The following is a 21,296-nucleotide window of genomic DNA, read 5'->3' on the forward strand; positions in this document are numbered from 1 at the left end:
TATCTACAAAAATAATTAGCTAGGTGTGATTGCACACTCCTGTGTGCAATCAGCTACTCAGGAGGCGGAGGTGGGAGGTTCACTTGAGCCTGGGAGGGTGAGGCTTCGGTGAGGCTTCAGTGAGCCGTGATTGGGCCACTGAACTTCTGCTGGGCAACAGAGTGAGACCCTGTGTTTTTTGTTTGTTTGTTTGTTTTGTCAAGAGCAGGCAGCAGAGGGCTGCCTGTAGGTGGTGAGTTCTCCATGTGCGACCAGGAGGGCTTTCTGGAGGGGGCAACAGGAGCACCGTGGCTGCCCTGTGGATCCAGGTCTAAGGCTTTGGAGCTCGCTGAGGCTGGGTTGACAGGGTGTGTGGTCAGTTTTCTGATGCTGGATGCCTTGTTACTGCAGAGGCATTCAAAAGTGCAACTAGCTGCTGGGATTGATGTGAAGAGCATCAAGGGGACTTGATCCTGTTGCAGGGAGGGATTTAGGGGTGAGATAGGGAACTGGCCAGCCCTGAGGGTTATAAGGGTCTGTGGCAACCCTGGGGTCGTGTGGCTAAGCTTTGTCTGGGGCCGTTTAGTTCCCTGAGTGATTGTATGGCAGGCTTTGCTCATGGCTTTTTCTGCATCGTCACAGCCTCAATAGCCTTACTCTGTCCATGCAATGATTCTCATTTTACAGGCAAGGGACCTGGGACTTAGAGGCTCACGTTCTTGGGGCTAAGCTTTGAGCCATGGCCAGCTTCATTCTGGAAGCTGGCTCAGCTCAGGGGAGCCTAGTTCCCCTGGGCATAAGTGACACCGAGCCCTGCCTTTGCTCCTTGGACCTCAGATGGGGGCTACCTTCCTCTCCCCATCTGTGCCCAGCAGCTGCTCACGCAGCATCTGAGCCTCAGGGTAATCTGGGGACAGCGCTCTGGCAAGAAGCTCTGCAGGGAGGGGCCCAGCATTCACACATGCAAGCAAAGAGCAATAAGCCAGGACTAAAGATAGAAGATGTCTCTTACTGGGCCGGTTCTGATGTAAAAATGCAGAACTCAGAATTAAACAGGCACTTTGCATTGCAGAACAACAGTGCCCAATTAAGCTATTCTGGGCGAGGACACTGAGAAGCTTTGTGAGTTTTTACTGCTCAAGACAATGAATAATACATAAGTCTCTACAGTCTCAATTCAAACGATGATTCATGAGCCACACCAAAAGCTTCATTCCAATCCAATCCATATTCTGATGTGATCCTCTTATACCTTAGAAAGCCTGGGCTTGGTAGCCAGGTGGCCTCTATTTCTTGGTGATTAAAGTCTGGGTCTTCTAGGGAAATGCTTCTGAAGTGTGGAACAGGGACTACTGCTGGTCTGAAAACTGCTTGTTACTGGCCCACAAAGAGAAAAGCATAGAAATGGAGAGTAAATTCTCAGAAACTTTTACAGCAACTTAAAGTTAAGTGGGTTATGTGGTTGACTGTAATAATAAAGTTTGCAGCCTGGGCAACATGGTGAGACCCCATCTCTCCATAAAATAAAATTAGCTAGGCATGATGGTGCACACCTGTGGTCCCAGATACTTAGAAGGCTGAGACAGTAGGATCACTTGAGCCTGGGAGGTTGAGGCTGCAGTGAGTCCTGATTGCACCACTCCCCTCCAGCCTGGGTGATAGAGTGAGACACTCTCTCAAAAAAAAAAAAAAAAAAAAGCATGGGCTTTCATTTTATTTGTTCATTTTCGATTTTATTTTTCGAGTAGTTCAATTTTATGTTTTATGAAAGTATTGGTTTGAAATAAGTTGGAAATTTCAAACAAAGCAAAACCAAAAGCCCTGGTCTTTTTCCTCACAGATGGTCTGAGAAGCACGGGTCCAGGCCACCATGTCCTGTTGGTTGAGGCTGGGTCAACAGAGTACACAGTTTTCTGTCCCTGTTAAGGTTAATAAAAAATTCTATAAATACATACTTTATCTCCTTTCTTCTCTTAAAATCTATGAGACATAAAGTTAAATAATGTAATAATTACGGTGAGGTATTTTTGGATTTATAACATATGCAGATGTAATATATGAAAATAATAGCAAAAAAAAAGAGGAGGAGGAAATAGGACTATGTAGGAAGAAAGTTTTGATCTCCTACTAGAAATAAGTTAGTCTAAACCAGAAGTTAGTTCTAATAAGTTGAGATGTGTATTATAAGTTCTAATGCAACTACTAAGAAAACAACTCAAAAATATAATTAGCATCATTAAAAAATTAAAATGCTACACTAGAAAATATTGACTTGACACAAAAGGCTATAAAGGAAGGTCAGAGGGACAAAAAGGAAAAGCATCATACAGGAAAACAAACCAAAATGGCATATGTAAATCAAACTATATCAATGATCACATTAAATGTGAGTGGACTAAAAATCCAATTAAAAGACAGATTGTCAGACTGAACAAACAAACAAATTCTATGTGTTGTCTACAGGAAACACATTTAAATTCACATATATAAGTAGGTTAAAAATAAAAAGATGGAAACAGATATACTATGCAAATGGTAATGATAAAAGAGCTGGTATGGTGCTAATAATATCAACAAAATAGACTGTAGGGAAACAAAAAGTCATTAGAGATAAAGAGGGACATTTTATAATGACTAAAGGGTCAATGATTCAGAAAGATATAGCAACTGTAAACATATGTGCATCTAATAATAGAACATTAAAATATTGGAAGCAAAAAATGACAGAATTGAAGGAAGAAAGAGACAATTTAATACAGAAGTTGGAGACTTAAATCGCATGTTAAATAATGGATAGAACAACTATACAGAAGATGAGCAAGGATATAGATTTTGGCAATACTATAAACCAGCTAGACCTAACAAACATCTATAGAACACGCTACCCAATAATAGCAGAATATACTTTTTAAAATAGAGTACATAAAATAGTCTTTAGGATAGACCATACTCTAAGCCATAAAGCAATTCTCAAATTTTTAAAAGGATTGAAATAATAAGTATGTTCTCCAACCTCAGTGGAATTAAATTAGAAATAAATAACAGAAGAATAATTACAAATATATAAAAATTAAACAGCACACTCTTAAATAACCAATGAGTAAAAAGAGCTCACATGGGAAATTAGAAAATACTTTAAGGTCAATGAGAGTGAAAACGTAACACACAAAAACATATGTGATGCACTAAAGCAGCACTGAGATGGAAATGTATAGCTGTAAATGCTTATATGATGTGGAAACTAAAAGATATTCATCTCATAAAAGTAAAAATTAGAACAGAGAATACTAGAAACTAGGAAGGATAGGGGAAAGGGGAAGATAGGGAGAGATTTATTAAAGAAAACAAAATTGTGCCACTGCACTCAGCCTGGGCGACAGAGTGAAGACCTTGAAAAAAAAAAAAAAAAAAGAAAGAGAGAGAGAGAAAGGAAGGAAGGAAGGTCAGGCATGCCTGGCTCTAGGGGCTATAAAAATGTCATCAGGATGTGATGTCTTCATGCTTTGACTTCACTCTCAGGGCAGTCAACTCTGCATGGGGCCTCCAGAAAGTCCGGGCTTACATTCTCCAAGGGTCAGTCCTAGCAGACAGAGAGCTGCTAATCTCAAAGAGCCTGTGCGCGTCCCAGGTGAAGTTCTGGGGCTTGCCAAGATTGCCACGCTTGGTTCTTAGGGCCATCCTGAAAGACATCCTGAGGCCCTGGGTTGCGGGCCTCTCACTGGCCAGGCCTGGTCCCATGCAACCTCTGGAGTCAGAGGTAGGGTCTACCTGTCCATAAGAAATGGATCTTGAGAAAGGTGAGATCAGAAACTGGCAATAAGGAAGAGGGTTCCCCCAAATAAACTGGAGCCACTGGGTACAGAGCAGACAAAACAGCCACAGACACCTGAGCCTTGATTTCATATCCCTGCAGGAGGTTGTCTTTTTTTTTTTTTTGAGACAAAGTTTTGCTCTTGTCGCCCAGGCTGGAGTGCAATGGCATGATCTCAACTCACTGCAACCTCCGCCTCCTGGGTTCAAGCGATTCTCCTGCCTCAGCCTCTCAAGTAGCTGGGATTACAGGCACCCGCCTCCACAGCCAGCTAATTTTTTTTTTTGTATTTTTAGTTGAGATGGGGTTTTACCATGTTGGCCAGGCTGGTCTTGAACTCCTGAACTCAGGTGATCCACCTACCTCAGCCTCCCAAAGTGCTGGGATTATAGACATGAGCCACCGTGCCTGTCCAGGTCATCTTTAAGGAGACGTTTGGGCTACTCTCAAATTACCCACCACAAAACTATTGTAAAAACTCACCCTTTATTCTTAAATACAAAACATTAACATGAGCAATTATCCTTTAGGCCAGAGGTTTTCAAACTTTCCCTTATTGTCTTAGCTTTTTTTTTTTTTTTTTCCCCCCATCGTGCTTCTAGGCCAAATGAAATACCTAACAATTGCATTTATTACGTTGTTAAGTTTAAACACCTTAGTAGCAGTGGTTGACTCCATGTCCAACAGACATTGTTGTTTCCCTTGATGTCCAACAGATGTCCTATGTGTCTGTTTTGTCCCCACACACTACACTGTGTGACTCTAGGTATGAAAACTCTCTTGGGACACACATGATAATCCTGTAGCCTGACTAATCACAATTGACTGGATAATGTTTAAACTGACAATTTCCATATCATGACAAAAGGTTGCTTTCACTGGTGAAACAGGGCCAGGTGTGGTGACTTACGCCTGTAATCACAGCACTTTGGGAGGCCATGGCAGGAGGATTGCTTGAGCCCAGGAGTTTGAGACCAGCCTGGGCAACATAGTGAAACTCCCATCTCTACAAAAAATTTTAAAAAATGAGCCAGGTGTGGTGATGTGCACCTGTAGTCCCGGCTATTAGAGAGGCTGAGTTGGGAGGATTGCCTGAGATCTAGGTGGCAGTGAGCTGTGATCATGCTACTGCACTCCAGCCTGGGAAACAGAGTGAGACCATGTCTCAAAAAAGAAAAGTGAAACAGCAACATTGCTTCCACCTCATTATCTAAGAAGCCCCTTCACAGTACAGAAGCTCTTCCCCCATATTAGTCAGGGTTCTCCAGAAAAAACAGAATAGGAGAGATAGATTAGATAGATAGATAGATAGACAGACAGATAGATAGATAGATAGATAGAGTTAATATAGAGATGAGATATAGATATAGATGATATAAATATAGATATAGATACAGATATGAAGCTGTTTATTATAAGGAACTGGCTCACCTGATTACAGAGACTGGCAAGCTCAAACCTGGGGTGTGGACTGGCAGGCTCGAGATGCAGGAGAGCCGATGGTGCTGTTCTGGTTTAGAGACCGGCAGGCAGAGCCCCAGAAGAGCTGACAATGCAGATGAAGTCTGAAGGTGGGCGGCTGAGGAATTCCCTCTTGTGTGGGGAGGCCAATCCTTTTTGTCCTACTCAGGCCTTCAACGGATTAGATGAGGCCCACCCCATTATGGAGGGCAATCTGCTTTGTCAAAGTTTACCAATTTAAACATTAATCTCATCCAAAGATCCCCTCCAAGTTGACAGATAAAAGGAACCACGACACTCCCCAGCAGCCTTCACATGAGCAGTATCTTCAACATGCACCCTACCATCTTCGGAGTCCCAGGAGAGAGAGAGAGTCTTGTTCCTGATAACTCCAGCAGAAGTCTTGGTCTCACTCTTATGACCCATAAAGACCACAGCCCATTGGTGCTCCCATTTCTGTGGCCAAAATCAATGTCCTTCTAGGCCAGGCTTGAGTTCTATGCCCACTCCATATGCCCTTGCTGGGGCAAAGGGCCAGCCATCCGGAACTATGCAAATCGGAGAGTGGGTGAAAAGGGAGGGCCCCCACACAGAAGTCAGAGGGCGGTGAGCAGGAAAGTGGAGTGGACACTGGCGATGTCCTGAGATGGTGAACGCTCTGGCTGGGCACCCTCCACTGGGCCTGCCTGAGTCCCAGGTTCTTAGGAGCTTCTGAAAAAATGGCTTCTAGACATTGTAGCTGTAGGACCTCTGGAGGAGCAGGGTTAGAGTGGGAAAAAGGAGAACTAGGAAGCTTTTTTTCTTTTTTCTTTTTTTTGGAGATGGAGTTTCGCTCTTGTTGCCCAGGTTGGAGTGCAATGGCACGATCTCGGCTCTTTGCAACCTCCACCTCCTGGGTTCAATCCGTTATCCTGCCTCAGCCTCCCGAATGGCTGGGATTACAGGTGCCCGCCACCACATTCGGCTAACTTTTGTATTTTTTAAAGCAGAGACGGGGTTTCACCACGTTGGCCAGACTGGTCTTGAACTCCTGGCCTTAGGTGATCCACCCACCTCAGCCTCCCAAAGTGCTGGGATTACAGGCGTGAGCCACTGCGCCCAGCCAGGAAGCTTTTTTTCACAATCTCTTTCTGGAGAACACTCAGCCAGGCTGTAGGTCCCCAGGAAAAGCCCAAGCTTCCATTTAAGGATTTGCATTTCCTGAATTGCCTTTGCATCTTTGGTGGTGGCCCAGGAAATTCAAATCCAGAGGAAAGAAGCACGTAGCAGCAATGGGTCTACATGAGGGGAAGACAGGAGCACGTTCTCAAGGGGCTTCTTGTGAATGGTGGTCCGCCCCACACCAGCCTGTGCAACTGCATGCCGCAGGGTGGGGGAGTCCTGCCTGGTGTGGGCGGCGGGGGCATTCCACACGCTGGTGGAACACAGCAAGCAACTCGGAGGGGCTGAGCCATGGAGGGAGGTCAGCTGAAAGCAGAGGCGAGAGCCTCTGAACATGAAGGAGAGAGCAAGAGGGGAGCACCATGAGCTTGGCTCTAGGATGAGCCAGAAGGGAGAACTGGTGACAGCTTGAGAGGCGAGGGAAAGGGGAGCCCAGGCCTGCCCGCCCCAAAAGAGAGAAGGCCCAAGATAGGGAACGGAAAAAAGGTGATTTTGAAAAGTGGGTGTGTTAGTCCATTTTCACACAGCTCATAAAGACGTACCTGAGACTGGGTAATTTATAAAGAAAAAGAGGTTTATGGACTCACAGTTCTATGTAGCTGGAGAGGCCTCACAATCATGGTGGAAGGCAAAAGTCACATCTTACATGGCAGCAGGCAAGAGAGAACAAGGGCCAAGCAAAAAGGGAAACCTCTTATAAAACCATCAGATCTCGTGAGACTTATTCACTACCATGAGAATGGTATGGGGAAACCACTGCATGACTCAATTATCCCCCCACTGGGTCCCTCCCACAACACTTGGGAATTATGGGTGCTACAATTCAAGATGAGATTTGGGTGGGGACATAGCCAAACCATATCAGTGGGGTCCTCAGGAAACATTAAGGTTGCTCGATAGAGGGGTTACAATAAGCTGTTGTCCTTAAGGTAGGGTGAGCATAAGCACATCGTTCTGTCAGGCGGGAGTAATGTAAAACACCATGTGAAGGCTGCCTCGGCAGTGTGGTGGTTCATCTCATATGTCATCTTGGAGGGCATCTTTGGATGACATTGACATTTAAATTGATAACTTTTGAATCAACAGATTGCCCTCCATAATGTGAGTGGGCCTTGTCCAATCCACTGAAGGCCTGCATAGAACTAAGAGACTAACTTCCCAGCACAACAGGGAATTCTTTGTTCTCATCACGGCCACCACTGAGAAGCCCTCTTGAGGGTAATGGCCACAGACAACAGTCGCTGCCTTTACCTTTCAGCCCCTCGACTCAGCCATGCCTGAAGTCATCATGCCAGCCCTGGATATTTGTTTGTTGGCTTTTTTTTTTTCTGTTATATGTATCCATAAATGCCTCATCTTGGCTGAATTCAGTCAGAATTAGGTGACTGTCACCTAGAATGGAGAAAGTCCTGACTAATCCACAGACCCAAAGTGCAGTCCCCAAACCAGGGCCCCAGGGTGACTTTCTGGTCCTCCCGGTCCCAGTCTCACTTTCCATCCTTGAGCCCTGAGCTGCAGCCAGGCCTCTGCTGGAGACGCATTTGCATGCACCCTCCTTTGGTTAAAAGAATAGCCTCTGTTTTATTATCAGTACAAAATAGCTCTGAACAACACACGGGACAGGGGACAGAGCAGGAGCCAGGATCTGAGGCTGCCTGGGTCTGGGACTCCCGAGACTCGGGAGCCCATAGGTTTCTGTTTGATAGAGGTCCTCCTTTTCTCCGCATTGAAGGGCCTGCCCTCTAGCTGGGTCACTTTCTCGATCCAGAGGTTGTAGTTCACCAACGAGGTGTATATCCCTGGGGTGTTCTTCTCTCCACAGCTCTTTCCCCAGCTGATGATGCCCACCTGGTGCCACTTCTCACCAGGCTCTGGGGTGCAGACCAGAGGCCCCCCACTGTCACCCTGTGGGCAGAGAACACAGCTCAGCAGGGAGTCCGGTTCTAAGCTGCCCATCTGAGGCTGGGCACAGCTCATTCACGGAAGAGGATTCCTCAGCCTCCCCAACTCTGGCTGCCAACCCACCCCATCCCTGCTCCATGGGAGAAGCGTGTGGCTGCCAGGCTGGCTCTGGAGGTTGTAGGGGTGTAGAGCGTTGGGGGTGGGGTGCTGTGGATGAGACAGGACTGAAGATGGGGGAGGAAGAAGGAGGACTTGGTAAGAAAAGACCACTCCATCTGCAGCACAGAGAGATGCAGGCCAAGGGATGAGTGGAGACTTGTTTTGAGGGTCTTATCAAATGAGAGGCTCTGGAAAGGGCAGGAAAGGAAATGGGACATGTGAAGTGTTGTAGGGCTAAGAACTGGGTCTCCTTTGTGTTCTTGCAGAAGCACAGAGAGAAGGACATTCCTTTTTAATTCAGCCAAGCTTTTCAGAATGTGTGACCCTTCCAGGATGGAATCACATGGTCTGTGACTCGCATAGTTATCCATTTATGTTGAGCTTCTGAACCAAGTCCCTGCCACGCCTGATGTCTACATAAATCAAACAAATGCCCCACATCCTTCCGTCCACCTTCACACAAGGCAAATGAGCCTGCAGGAGGAGAAACGGCTTGCTGAGGGTTCTATGGTAGACTGGCTGGGATTGGAACCCAGGATTTTCTTTTTATTAATTTTAAATTAATTATGGGTTCACAATAGTTTTATATGTTTATGGGGTACATGTTTTGATATAGGCATACAATGTGCAGTAATTAAATCAGGGTAATTGGGGTATCCATCCCCTCAAGCATTTATCATTTCTTTGTATTAAGAACATCTCAATTCCACTCTTCCAGTTATTTTGAAATATACACTTGTTCTCTATAATCACTTTATTGTGCTACCAAATACTAGACTTTATTCATTCTAACTAATTGTGTTTTTGTGTTCCTTAACTGGAGTCCCCACCTGCTTTCCTCCCCAGCCTCTGGTAACCATCATTCTTTATCTCCATAATTTTTTTTTTCTAAGCTTCCATTTATAAGTGAGAACATGCATTGTCTTTCTGTACCTGGCTTATTTTACTTAATGTAATGTCCTCTAGTTCTATCCATGCTGTTGCAAAGGACAGGATTTCATTTTTTATGGCTGAATAATATTCCATCGTGTATACTGCCTAATTTTCTTTATCCATTCATCCATTCGTGGAAACTTAGGTTGGTTCCATACCTTGGCTATTGTGAATAGTGCTACTATAAAAATGCAAGTGCAGATGTCTCTTTGATATACTGATTTCCTCTCTTTTGGATGTATACCCAGAAGTGGGGTTGCTGGATCATATGGTAGTTCTGTTTTTAATTTTTTTAGTACCCTCCATCCTGTAACCCAAGATTTTCTTATTTTCTTTTTCAACTTTTATTTTACATTCATAGGGTACATGAGCAGATTTGTTATGTGAGTAAATTGCATGTCACTGGGGTTTGGTGTACAAATGATTTAATCACCCAGGTAGTAAGCACAGTATCTGATGGGTAGTAAAAAACTACCTTACCCTCTTCATACCCTCTACCTTTAAGTAGGCCCTGGTGTCTATTGTTCCCCTCTTTGTGTCCATGTGTATTCAACATTTAGTTCCAACTTATAAGTGAGAACATGCGATATTTGGTTTTCTGTTCCTGCATTAATTCACTTAGAATAATGGCCTCTAGCTGCATCCAAGTTGCTGCAAAGGACATGATTTTGTTTTTTTTTATGGCTGCGTAGTATTCCACAGGGTACATGTACCACGATTTCTTTATCCAGTTCACCATTGATGGACATCTAGTTTGATTCCATGTCTCTGCTATTGTGAATAGTGCTGTGATGAACATATGCATGCATGTGTCTTTTTGGTAGAATAATTTATATTCCTTTGGGCATGTGCCAGCATTGAGATTGCTGGGTTTAATGGTAGTTGTGTTTTAAGTTCTCTGAGAAATCTACAAACTGCTTTTTACAGTGGCTGAACTAATAATTTACATTCCCACCAGGAGTGTATAAGCATTCTCTTTTCTCTGCAACCTCACCAACATCTGTTATTTTCTGACTTTAATAACAGCCATTCTGAGTGGTGTGGGATGATATCTCATTGAGGCTTTCATTTGCATTTCTCTAATAATTAGTGATATTGAGCATTTTTTTCGTATGCTTGTTGGCTGCATGTATGTCTTCTTTTGAGAAGCGTCTGTTCATGTCCTCTGCCTTTTTTTTTGAGACGGAGTCTCCCTTTGTCACCCAGGCTTGAGTGCAGTGGCGCAATCTCGGCTTACTGCAAGCTCCGCCTCCTGGGTTCTCCTGCCGTTCTCCTGCCTCCGTCCCCCGAGTAGCTGGGACTACAGGCGACCACCACCACGCCCGGCTAATTTTTTTGTATTTTTAGTAGAGACAGGGTTTCACCGTGTTAGCCAGGATGGTCTTGATCTCCTGACCTCGTGATCCGTCCATCTTGGCCTCCCAAAGTGCTAGGATTACAGGCGTGAATCACCGCGCCCAGACCCTCTGCCCATTTTTTAATGAGGTTGTTTAGTTTTTGCTTGTTGAGTTGCTTAAGTTCCTTATAAATTCTGAATATTAGACCTTTGTCAGATGCATAGTTTGCAAATATTTTCTCCCATTGTGTAGGTTGTCTATTTACTCTGTTAATAGTTTCTTTAGCTGTGCAGATGCTCTTTAATTTAATTAGGCCATTTTATTTTGTTGCAATTGCTTTTGGAGACTTCCTCATGAAATCTTTGCTAAGGCCTATGTCAAGAATGGTAGTTTGTAGTGTGACTTTCTTTCAGTGTTTTCACAGTTTTAGGTTTTATATTTAAGTCTTTTATCCATCTCGAGTTGATTTCAGTTGATGGTGAAAGGAAAGGGTCCAGTTTCAATCTTCTGCATATGGCTAGCCAGTTATCCCAACACCATTTATTGAATAGGAAGTCCTTTCCCCATTGCTTGTTATTGTTGACTTTGATGAAGATCAGATGGTTGTAGGTGTACAGCTTTATTTGTGGGTTCTCTAACCTATTCCATTGGTCTATGTGTCAGTTTTTGTACCAGGACCATGCTGTTTTGGTTACCATAGCCCTGTAGTATAGTTTGAAGTTGGATAGCATGATGCCTCCAGCTTTGTTCTTTTTGCTTAGGATTGCCTTGGCTACTTGGGCTCTTTTCTGGTTTCATATGAATTTTTAAATAGTTTTTCTCTAATTCTGTGAAGAATGTCATTGGTAGTTTGATAGGGATACTACTGAATCTGTAAATTGCTTTGGGTAGTATGGCCGTTTTAATGATATTGATTCTTCCTATCCATGAGCATGGAATGTCTTTCATTTGTTTGTGTTGTCTCAGATTTCTTTCAGTAATGTTTTGTAATTCTCATTGTAGAGATCTTTCACCTCCCTGATTGTCTGTATGCCTAGATATTTTATTCTTTTGGCAGATATTGTGAATGGGATTGCATTCTTGATTTGGCTCTCAGCTTGTATGTTATCTGGTGTATATAAATGTCACAAATTTTTGTAAATTGATTTTGTATCCTGAAACTTTGCTGAAGTTGCTTATCAGTTCTAGGAGACTTTGGGCAGAGACTATGGGGTTTTCCAGGTATAGAATCGTATCATTTGCAAAGAGGGATAGTTTGACATCTTATCTTCCTATTTGGATGCCCTTCATTTCTTTTTCTTGCCTGATTGCTCTGGCTAAGACTTCTAGTACTACGTTGAATAGGAGTGGTGAAAGAGGGCATCCTTGTCTTGTTCTCGTCCTGAGAGGGAGGCTTCCAGCTTTTGCTCATTCAGTATAATGTTGGCTGTGGGTTTGTCATAGATGGCTTTTATTATTTTGAGGTATGTGTAACCTAGGATTTTCTGATGCCAAAGCCCATGCCCTCTCTACCTTTGTTATATTACTCTCTCACCAAAGGAACTGAGCAGCTACAACCTTGCAAGCAGTCTTCAGTGGAGAGATGATGTCCCATTCCATGATCCTTGAGAGGTGACTAGAATAAATGGAGTATTATAACAAACTCTAATCAGGGAGGACAATTATTGTTTTCTGGTCATGATGTGTGTAGTGTGTTCTTGCATTGCTATAAAGAAATACCTGAGGATCTCCAGCCAGGCCACCTTCTCTTCACCTTTCAGAGCCTTTTTGTTTTCATTTTACGAGATACTATCCTGTGCTTTTAGTTCTATTTAGTGGGAGGGGCTGGGAGAATTGTGTTTACTCCATCTTGTCTGGAACCAGAAGTCTCAATTCTGTGTGCATGTTTTTTTTTGTTTTTTGTTTTGGTAATATTTTAAATTGCCCAGAAAGTGAAGAAAATACAAGGTTCATGTGTCTTTTTGGTCCCCACAGTATTCGCCACATGGGGGGCTCCTAAACCTAGTGCTATGCTGCCAGGGTCTACTTCTTACCTCAGAATGCCTTCTCCTTTCTCTTTTCCCTTTCTGCCTCCAATCCCTGTTCCAGTACCCACCTCTCAAGGCTCTTATAGCCTATCAGGGAAAACTACCAATTTTCTCACATTAAACCATAACAGATAGATAAATATCTTTCTTTTTCCATGGGGCAGCCTCTCCATCACTGTTGAGAATATTCATCATCTTCATTTGTGGTTTTATACCAATGACAAGGTCCACTGCCTGGCCAATGAGCAGGTCCCTAGTCTTCAGCTGGGACTAAGCAGGTTCATCAGGGTGGCCACTTTTAAGATGAAGGGAGCACCTCTGAGCATTAAAGACAAATTTCATCATTCGTCCTTAGAGCCAGAGGAAATTTATGATTTTTTTTCTATTTTTCTGGCTATCAATAATTTTTTAGAAAGAACTTGTGTTCATTTTATTAAAGAGAGGCAAAGAGACCAGTCTTTGGTTCCATGAAACCCACATGCAACACCCAATATATTATCATTGTTTGTTTATCCACTGCCTGCCCAGGAAACTGTAGGGTCCCTTAGGTGAGGAACCATATCTCATTTACGGGTGTCCAGGGCCTTGCATGCTCAACAAAGGTTTCTAAATTAATGAACTAAAATGACTTCTTATATAGATACCAAATCCTCCTTGAATATTTTTTTTAAGAATTCCCAGAAGTGAGAAAAGACTTGGCACCCTGTTTACCTAGTGTACCTGAAGAAGATCAGAAATAATTAAGCAGGGTTGCAGCATATTGACTCCCAGCGTGCTCACTCATAGCTCCAGAGGCTCTACAAATCCACATACTCATTCTCATGGCTGAAGGCCCTAATTCCCATACATCTTCCAGACTCAGAATTGTCCATTCGCAGCAGAGAGAGAATACCCTTGCACTGGCCCTTCCGAGAGGGTTAGGACCTATAAGGCGAGGGAGGGTACCCCCTAGTTACCTGGCAGGCATCATAGCTCTCATTCTTGTATCCGGCACACAGCATATTTTTGGTAAGTTTTGGAAACACCTTTGAACACTCCTCCCAGTCCATGATGACCATTGGCGCTTTCATCAGATCCGTTTTCACAGAGTTTTTGTCAGCTGGCCCAGAGAGAAAGCACATTAGAGAAGCCACCAGGCCTCATGTCCCCACGCTCATGATGCAGCTGACTGTGCTCTCGGCCCTGTGTCCACCAGCCCCCATCCCCTGCCTTCACAGGCTCTGCAGCCCCTCACTTCCTTCAGGTTACCCCACGCCTGCAACTTACCCACTCCCCCAACAACTCCTGCAACTACTGGAATTATTCTTCTCATTCAAAACCAAATTTCTACTCCCAAGAAGACTTCTAACTTGACTCCAGTTAGCCCCACAGACTCAGCTTCTTGGAACTGGCTACTGACTGTTTCTCAGCATAATCCTGCCTCATCAATACGTTTGCCTATTGTGACATTTTATTACATGAGGATGGCATTTCCTTCACACAGGGCCTTGGGAAGTGGGTTTGCACTCCTGGTGAAAAAACTTTAGGTCCTCAGCAAGGGCAGGTTGGCAGAGTGTCTTGAGATGGGATTAGAGGGGATTTGCAGAGGCCCTTTCTGGGCCGCCAGATGCCGGGAATTCACCTGGATTCCTCTCCATCTCATTAACTCTGACCACAAAGGGATTTCACATTTCTTCCCCTGATTGAAGATTTTTAAACTTGTGCATGTCCATGTGCCTCCTCTCCCTCTTCTACCTTTCCAGGAGTGCCTGGAGCCCAGAACCAAGGTCCCACCACTTTCCCCTCTGGTTGCTAAACTCTTGAAACACCCAAGGTCGTCCAGGCCCAGGCTTGCTGCAAATCATCCCTGTGGATCCAGAGCCTCCTTCAGGCTGACACAATGCTTTGCTGTTCTCATCCCCTCCCCTCCCCTATCTATTTGCTTTTGGTTTTGTCGGGTTTTTTTTGGGGACAGTCCAGTGGGCCCTTCGCCATATCTTTCTGTCCCAGTAGACTTTCTTCTATTTTGGCCAAGTAACAGCATTAACAACAAGTAACAACAGATTCATTTCTAAGAAGAGCCAGGCAATGCTCCAGGACCATCAAAGCCTAGCCCAGGGTGGGCATCTCCAATGCCTGGAGGAGCCAGGTAGGAAACACGCCCGTGGAATCAGGGAAGATGTTTATGAACACAGAGTAGAGGGGCCTCTGGATGACTGCAGAGTTTAAATTCGATTAAACACACAAATCACACTGCTCTGTGCTAGCTGGATCAGACTACACTAGGGGACTGGCTCAGACCTGGTGTCTCAGCGTGGGGTTTCGGCACTCAAAAGGAGCTAAACTTTGGGCTCTGTGAGCCTCCACTGCGCGGGAGTCTGCTCCAACGCAAGTCTTGTCCTCACTCCTTCCTCAGCTTCCTCCCCTCTCCTTCAGATTGCAGTGGCTTTTTCCCCAGCGGAAGCTGAGCAGTCACATACCAGCATTGGTTTGGCCCCAACCTGCCACCCAGCATTCGTGCCACGTGGCGGGGCCGGGCTGTGTGGGGAGGCAGATGGGCACCTTCAGGTCATCGAGCGTGATGGGCGAGGCCAGCAGCAGCAAGGCAATGTCATTGTCCATGTTGGCTCTCTTAAAGTCCTTGTGAAGAATGATGCTGGCGACCTCCTTTATTTCCATGGATGAGCTAGTTAAGTCGTTGGTCCCTAGCACGACACTCAGTTCTTCTGGACTGATGGCAGAGAACCAGAGAAGGGTGAGTGGAAGGGGAAGGGAAGTCTCAAAAGCGGCAGAATTGGCTGTGCCCAGAAACCTGAATCCCATATAGCTCTAGGACCTTTAGACCCTGCTAGGGCTGTTGCTCAGAAGGTGTGAGGATTGGAAAAATGTAGGAAAAAAAAAAAAAAACCAGAACAGCCAGTGAGCAGACCACAGCCAGACCACTGCACCATCAGGGGCCCCAGAGGTGTGAATGAGGTGCTTCTGTCTAATACAGCAAAGGCAGAGCTGGGTTCAGAGCACTCTACAGAGTCCACAAAAAGCCACTTGGCATGGATCAAACTGACCTTCAGATAGGTAAGGCATTCATTATTATATCTGTTTTACATCAACTGGTCTACTAACACTTTAGAAACTCAGGACCAGAAGTTAGTCTAGACCTGCCACGACCAAGCAGACAGGATCTTCAGTAATAAGCCCACATTCAGAACCCCACGGGATATTTGATATCCCATGACAGCAGGTGCCACAAAGGTCGTTGGTTATGCCATGAAGAAACTGTCCCTGGGTTTTTGATTAACCTTCTAAAATCAGCCTTTCTGTGTGTCTTCAAACTTCCTTGAGCTGGTGTGGCAGAAAGCACAAGTGCTAGAGCCAGAATTTGAATTTTGTCTCTATATACTAGGTGGGTACTGTAGGTTAGCGGCCTCAATTTATTGGACCTCAATTTCCTTATCTATAAACGAGGGCTATTCATTCTACCTGCTCCAGGGGTCACTGTGTGATTAAATGAGTTAATAGAGGAAAGTTTCTTTTTCTTTTTTTTCTTTTTTTGAGATGGAGTCTCACTCTGTCGCCCAGGCTGGAGTGCCAGTGGTGTGATCTTGGCTCACTGCAACCTCCACCTCCTGGGTTCAAGCAAGTCTCCTGTCTCAGCCTCCTGAACAGCTGGGACTACAGATGCACGCCACCACGCCCAGCTAATTTTTGTATTTTTGGTATAGATGGGGTTTCGCCATATTGGCCAGGCTGGTCTTGAACTCATGACCACCGAACTCCTGATACACCTGCCTCGGCCTCCTGAAGTGCTGGGATTACAGGCGTGAGCCACCGCACCCAGCCAATAGGGGAAAGTTTCTTAGCAGGGTCCCCAGCACATAGTTAGTCCTTGGTAATGCCAGGCATCCATCCACATGCTGTCACACAGAGAATGCTCTACAAGGAGCAGGAGAGTAGGGGGTCAGGTGGCCCAGGAAACCAGGCTTCCAGAATTAGAAGGATTTCCCCCTAGATGGACTTGAATGCCCTAGGAGAGGCATTTGGACCAAGCCGCTTGGCTCCATCAAGCCACAGGTGTTCTGGGAGAGGGTAGGTGTGACCTCAGGGAGGTCGTAGTCACTGGCTCTGGGTGATGTGAGGAGGACACAGCCTCAGGCTGGCTACCTCCGCTTCCCCATGGCTTGGGGGTGGGTGGATGGGTGGGAGCCATTCATGCTGACTGGATACCGAACAGCCGCAGGTTCCTCTCAGCCACCAGGTGTGGGTGAGGGGGAGGGTGCCCCAGGGGTGGGCGCCCTGAGAGGCAGCAGTGGGAGGCTTGTGGTACTTACAACAGCTCCTCAGAATATAAGCAGTGAGCCGCAGTGAGAATCCACCACTTGCTGAGGATGGAACCGCCACAGAAAGCTTCACTTCTTGCCTGAATACTCACCTGCCACGGAAACTCACCCACCTCCGCCTCCATCCCCCCTGTGATTCTGGAATACCGAGTTCTTCCCTCAAAAATGGATCTGTCACCACATTCTGGTGGAATGAAAGAGGGTGGAAAGGAAAAGGGGAAACATTTAGTCAGCATCTAGTGTGAGCCCAGGACCGGGCTGGGAGGAGGAGGCTTCCAAGTGGATATCCTCATCCCCATTCTAGAGAGGAGCTCACTGAGGCTGGCGAGCAGGGCAGCCCTTATGACATCAGCTGGCAGATGCTTTATTTTGTCTACACAGAGCTCAGCAGCAGATAGAGTCAGAAGCATTGGCTCTGACTCTATCCAGCATTTGTGACCTCAGGAGAGTCACTTTACTGAGCTTGTTTCTGCTCTCATCCAGGAGAAATTGGAAGAAAATAGTGTCCAAAGCCAACCCCCCATGGTGGGCAGGACAATAGTCCCCCAAAGAGGTCCAAGTTCCAATGGGCCATGTCCCCAGAACCTGTGAATATTTTAGCTTGCAAGGAAAGGGGGACTTTGAACATGGAATTTGGGTTGCTAAGCACTGCTCTCAGAGTGGGGACATGATGCTGGCTTTTCCGAGGGGCCAATGGAATCACTGAGGCTCTTAAGAGGGGTAGAGGGAAGCAGGAGGTCAGGCAGAGGGAGAAGTGACTGCAGAGGAAAGGCAGAGAGATGCAACATAGCTGGCTTTGAAGATGAAGGCAGGGGCCCAGAGAAGCTTCTAGAAGCTGGAAGTGGAAAGGCAAATAATTTTCCCCTAGAGTGTCCAGTAGGAACGCAGACCTGCCGCACCCTGAATTCAGCCCCAGAAGGTCTGTGCTGGAGCTCTGTCCCACAGTACTGTAGGATAAGACATTTGTGTTGTTTAAGCCACCAAGTGTGTGGTCATTCATTTCAGCAGCCCTAAGAAACCACAAGGGGTGGGGCATAGAAAGTGCCAGAACCTACCGGAAAGCTCTGGCTGTTCTAGGCTAGTCAAGGCTAAGCAGCTCCTTTACTTGGGGGACTGAGAGCAAAGCTGTAGCTGCCTGTGCTGAGGCAGGAAATTCCCCTTCTGGACAGAGGCTGGGTCCAGCTCCTCGCCCCCAGGAAGAGGAGATGCTCTGTTAATATTTGCTGATTTGAATGTCTGCCTTGTGTTCTGGGACAAGGCATGAGTTTGACTCTAAAAAGCCCAAGACCCTATTCTTGTCTCTTTATTGCTGCTCATTTTCCAAGCATCAGCTCAACAGAAGCTGTGAGTGTTTTGTTGTTTGGGTGATCCCGTGGTGGTCATTTTTGGTTTAAAAAAATGCGGGAGTGAGAACTTAGCAATGTGCATCCGGAACCTTCTGCTGTCGGCAATGCGTAAAGGCTCTCTTCGGGACTTTTTTTTTTTTTTTTTTTTTTTTTTTTTGAGACACGAAGTCTTGCTCTACCACCCAGGCTGGAGTGCTGTGGCATGATCTCGGCTCACTGCAACCTCTGCCTCCGAGGTTCAAGCGATCCTCCTGCCTCAGCTTCCCAAGTAGCTGGGAATACAGTTTTTCTATTTTTTAGTAGAGACAGGGTTTCACTGTATGTTGGTCAGGCTGGTCTCGAGCTCCTGACCTCAGATGATCCGCCCGCCTCGGCCTCCCAAAGTGCCGGGATTACAGGCGTGAGCCACCATGCCTGGCCTATTCGGGACTTTTGGATCCACACTTCCTCTCTGATTTTATTTACATATGATGCTTACTGTGTGTCAGGCACTGTTGCAAGCACTTTGCAAGCACCGATTCACTTGGTTATCATAACTGCCCTATTGAGGTAGGCCCTCTTATTTTCATCCTCACTTTATAGTTGAGACAACTGAAGTACAGAGAGGTTAAGTAGTTTGTCCAAGGTCACACAACTAGTCAGTGACTGAACTATGATATGAGCCCCAGGCCGGCTGGCAACAGAGCTGGTACTCTCACCACTGCGCCATGTGGCTCTCTGCCTGAAATATTCTTTCCCAGGCAGCTACCTGGCTCACTTTCTCCCTACACCCAAGAATCCCTTCTTCAGAGTGGCCTTCCCTGACCTGTGTCTAAAACAGCCCCTCCCATCCTGGTGACTCCTTATTTCCTACCCTGCGTTACATTTCTTCATTGCATCCTCGTTACATTAACTCCTACATTATCAGTCCCTTTTGCCTGACTCTGGTACCAGAATATAAGCTCCAGACGGAGAGGGCAACATGCTTGTGGGCTGATTCCCTGATTCAATGACTCCATTCCAGGAGTCTGGAAGGCAGCACATGTGTGCATCTGATGATGTTCACTGCAGCGATCTCTATCATTGTGACAAATTGAAAACAAGCTAAATGCTAGGGTTGAATAAGGCACATCCATATCATCAACTACTTCTCAGCCACAAAATTAGGTTCATGGGGGATTTTTAACGACACAGGAAGATGTTTGTGATATAAAATTGAGTGAAAAAGTCAGGATGAAAATCATATTTAAAACTTGTGATTTTATTATGTTAAGAATGTGGGTTTATAAGTATGGAAGGAAGTACATCAAAATGCCGAGTGTCTATGAGCCGGATTGGATGGTGAGCAGCTATGATGGGTGCCCTCTGTCTCTCTGTCTGAGATGCAGAACGTGGCACGTGCTCAATGTAGGCTCTGGGCCAGACAGCCCAAGCTTGAATCCAGGCTCTGTTGCTTATTCACTAAATGATTTAGGGAAAGCTACTTATCTTTGGGTACCCACTCCCCTTCCTTCATTCCTAAAATAAGCATAAGATAATGCCAACTTTATAAGACTGATGTGTGGATGAAATGAGAGGATGGATGTTGAAGCGACCGACAAAGTGCTTGGACCAAAGTCAACTCTCCAGAATGAACTGGCAGAAGTTCTCATATCCATTTTGCATCAGTGGGACCCACCTCCCCCCATTCTTGGTCCTGAGATCAACGCACAACATCTGTATGGAATCGTGTGGACTTTTAGGTTCATGCCAGAGCTGAGAGCCTGGAAGCAGTGATGGAAGCAGAAACGGCTGCTTCTGAGTGCTCTGAGCAATCATGCATTAGAGGAGCATGTTCTGCTGATGCTCTCCCCTCATGCCTCCCGCCCCCTGTTCACACAGAGTGCAGTGCACCCTAGGCCGGACTGAAGGAGGCCAGGTGAGCCTGCTGTGTTCTGGGCAAGAGGCGGTGTGCACAGGGCAGGCAGCCTGGCGCTGCGGTCACCCAGTGCAGGCCAGGCAGACAGCTCTATCATTTCCCCATGGGGCAACTTTGGGCAAATCCTCATCCTCAGTGAGGCTCTGAGTTCCTCATCCACACGTGGTCTGAGAGCAGATGCCCCACCGTGGTGCTGTGGGCATTAAACACGGGGAAGTGCTTGACCCCTAACAGTTGCTAGGTACCCCAGCATCCCTGAAGTCTCGGCCACCCCCTTGGAGAAAGAAATGAGCCATCAGGGAGCTCTAGGGGGCTGGGCACAAGGACAGAAGCACCCTTGAACTTGGCCTGACTGAGCTAGGCATCCCTGGGTGTCTGTGGCTCCTGGAAGCCTGGTGCTGATGGGAGCCACAGAGGCCCAGGGTAATGGTCCCCCTCCGAGTGGGAGCACTCAGTCTCAGCTAGTTCTAGGCAAGAGCTTCAGGGAAGCCTACTATTCCTTTGAGGATAAAGTGTCAGATTTCAAAACCAAAACTTAGGGTTAGACAGGTCAAACACTGGGCCAGAGGAGAGAGGAGAAAAAGGAGAAGTGGTTTGGAGAAGGGGTATGTGGGAGAAGGCCCTGGAGCTCTGGCCTTGTGCTCTGCGATCCACCCTCCTGGCAGCCAGTCAGCTGGACCATGAGCCCCCATCCATTCCCCCTCTGCCCCTGTACTCACCACTGACTGGGCCGGGGGGATGACGGGTCTGAGGGTGGTGGGCTCCCCTAGCCCCGCCTAGGATAGCCACTCCAGCCTCTAGGAGAGGAGTCCGTGGACTGAGCTGAGTTCCTGTGACCAGGGACAGGAGCAGCAACACTGAGAACAGGAGCATGGCCCTGGGCTGTGCTGTGGGCCCAGGGGTGACAGAGGCCAGGGCTGAGGGAGTGAGGCTGACAGCCTCCAGCTCAGATCCAGAGCCCCCAAGT

The 21,296-nt window shown here is 46.2% G+C and overlaps 1 protein-coding gene and 1 long non-coding RNA gene across 2 annotated transcripts; both read right to left on the reverse strand.

Annotated features, from left to right (window-relative positions):
- Positions 1–1,720: 1,720 nt before the first annotated feature.
- Positions 1,721–7,059, reverse strand: LOC129054678 (uncharacterized). Its single transcript, XR_008519329.1, has 3 exons — positions 7,000–7,059; positions 5,222–5,799; positions 1,721–1,898 (listed from the first exon to the last, which is right to left on the reverse strand). It is a non-coding gene; the product is annotated as an uncharacterized LOC129054678 (long non-coding RNA).
- Positions 7,060–7,966: 907 nt separating this feature from the next.
- Positions 7,967–21,296, reverse strand: PRSS55 (serine protease 55). The gene is made up of 5 exons (XM_002818815.4): positions 21,049–21,296; positions 17,078–17,270; positions 15,230–15,480; positions 13,727–13,869; positions 7,967–8,317 (listed from the first exon to the last, which is right to left on the reverse strand). The coding sequence occupies exons 1-5, from the start codon at positions 21,200–21,202 to the stop codon at positions 8,000–8,002; spliced, it is 1,059 nt and encodes a 352-aa protein (XP_002818861.2). The 5' UTR covers positions 21,203–21,296; the 3' UTR covers positions 7,967–7,999.

This window comes from Pongo abelii, chromosome 7 (assembly GCF_028885655.2).
Source record: "Pongo abelii isolate AG06213 chromosome 7, NHGRI_mPonAbe1-v2.0_pri, whole genome shotgun sequence".
In the NCBI taxonomy this organism is placed as follows: domain Eukaryota; kingdom Metazoa; phylum Chordata; class Mammalia; order Primates; family Hominidae; genus Pongo; species Pongo abelii.

Excerpts from the sequence above, each read along its gene's own strand:
- PRSS55 (XM_002818815.4), bottom strand. The coding sequence starts at position 21,202 with ATGCTCCTGTTCTCAGTGTTGCTGCTCCTGTCCCTGGTCACAGGAACT. Across the intron at positions 17,271-21,048 it reads TCCCCCCGGCCCAGTCAGTG|AATGTGGTGACAGATCCATT; the intron begins GTGAGTACAGGG and ends TCATTCCACCAG. Across the intron at positions 15,481-17,077 it reads TTATATTCTGAGGAGCTGTT|TCCAGAAGAACTGAGTGTCG; the intron begins GTAAGTACCACA and ends CTCTGCCATCAG.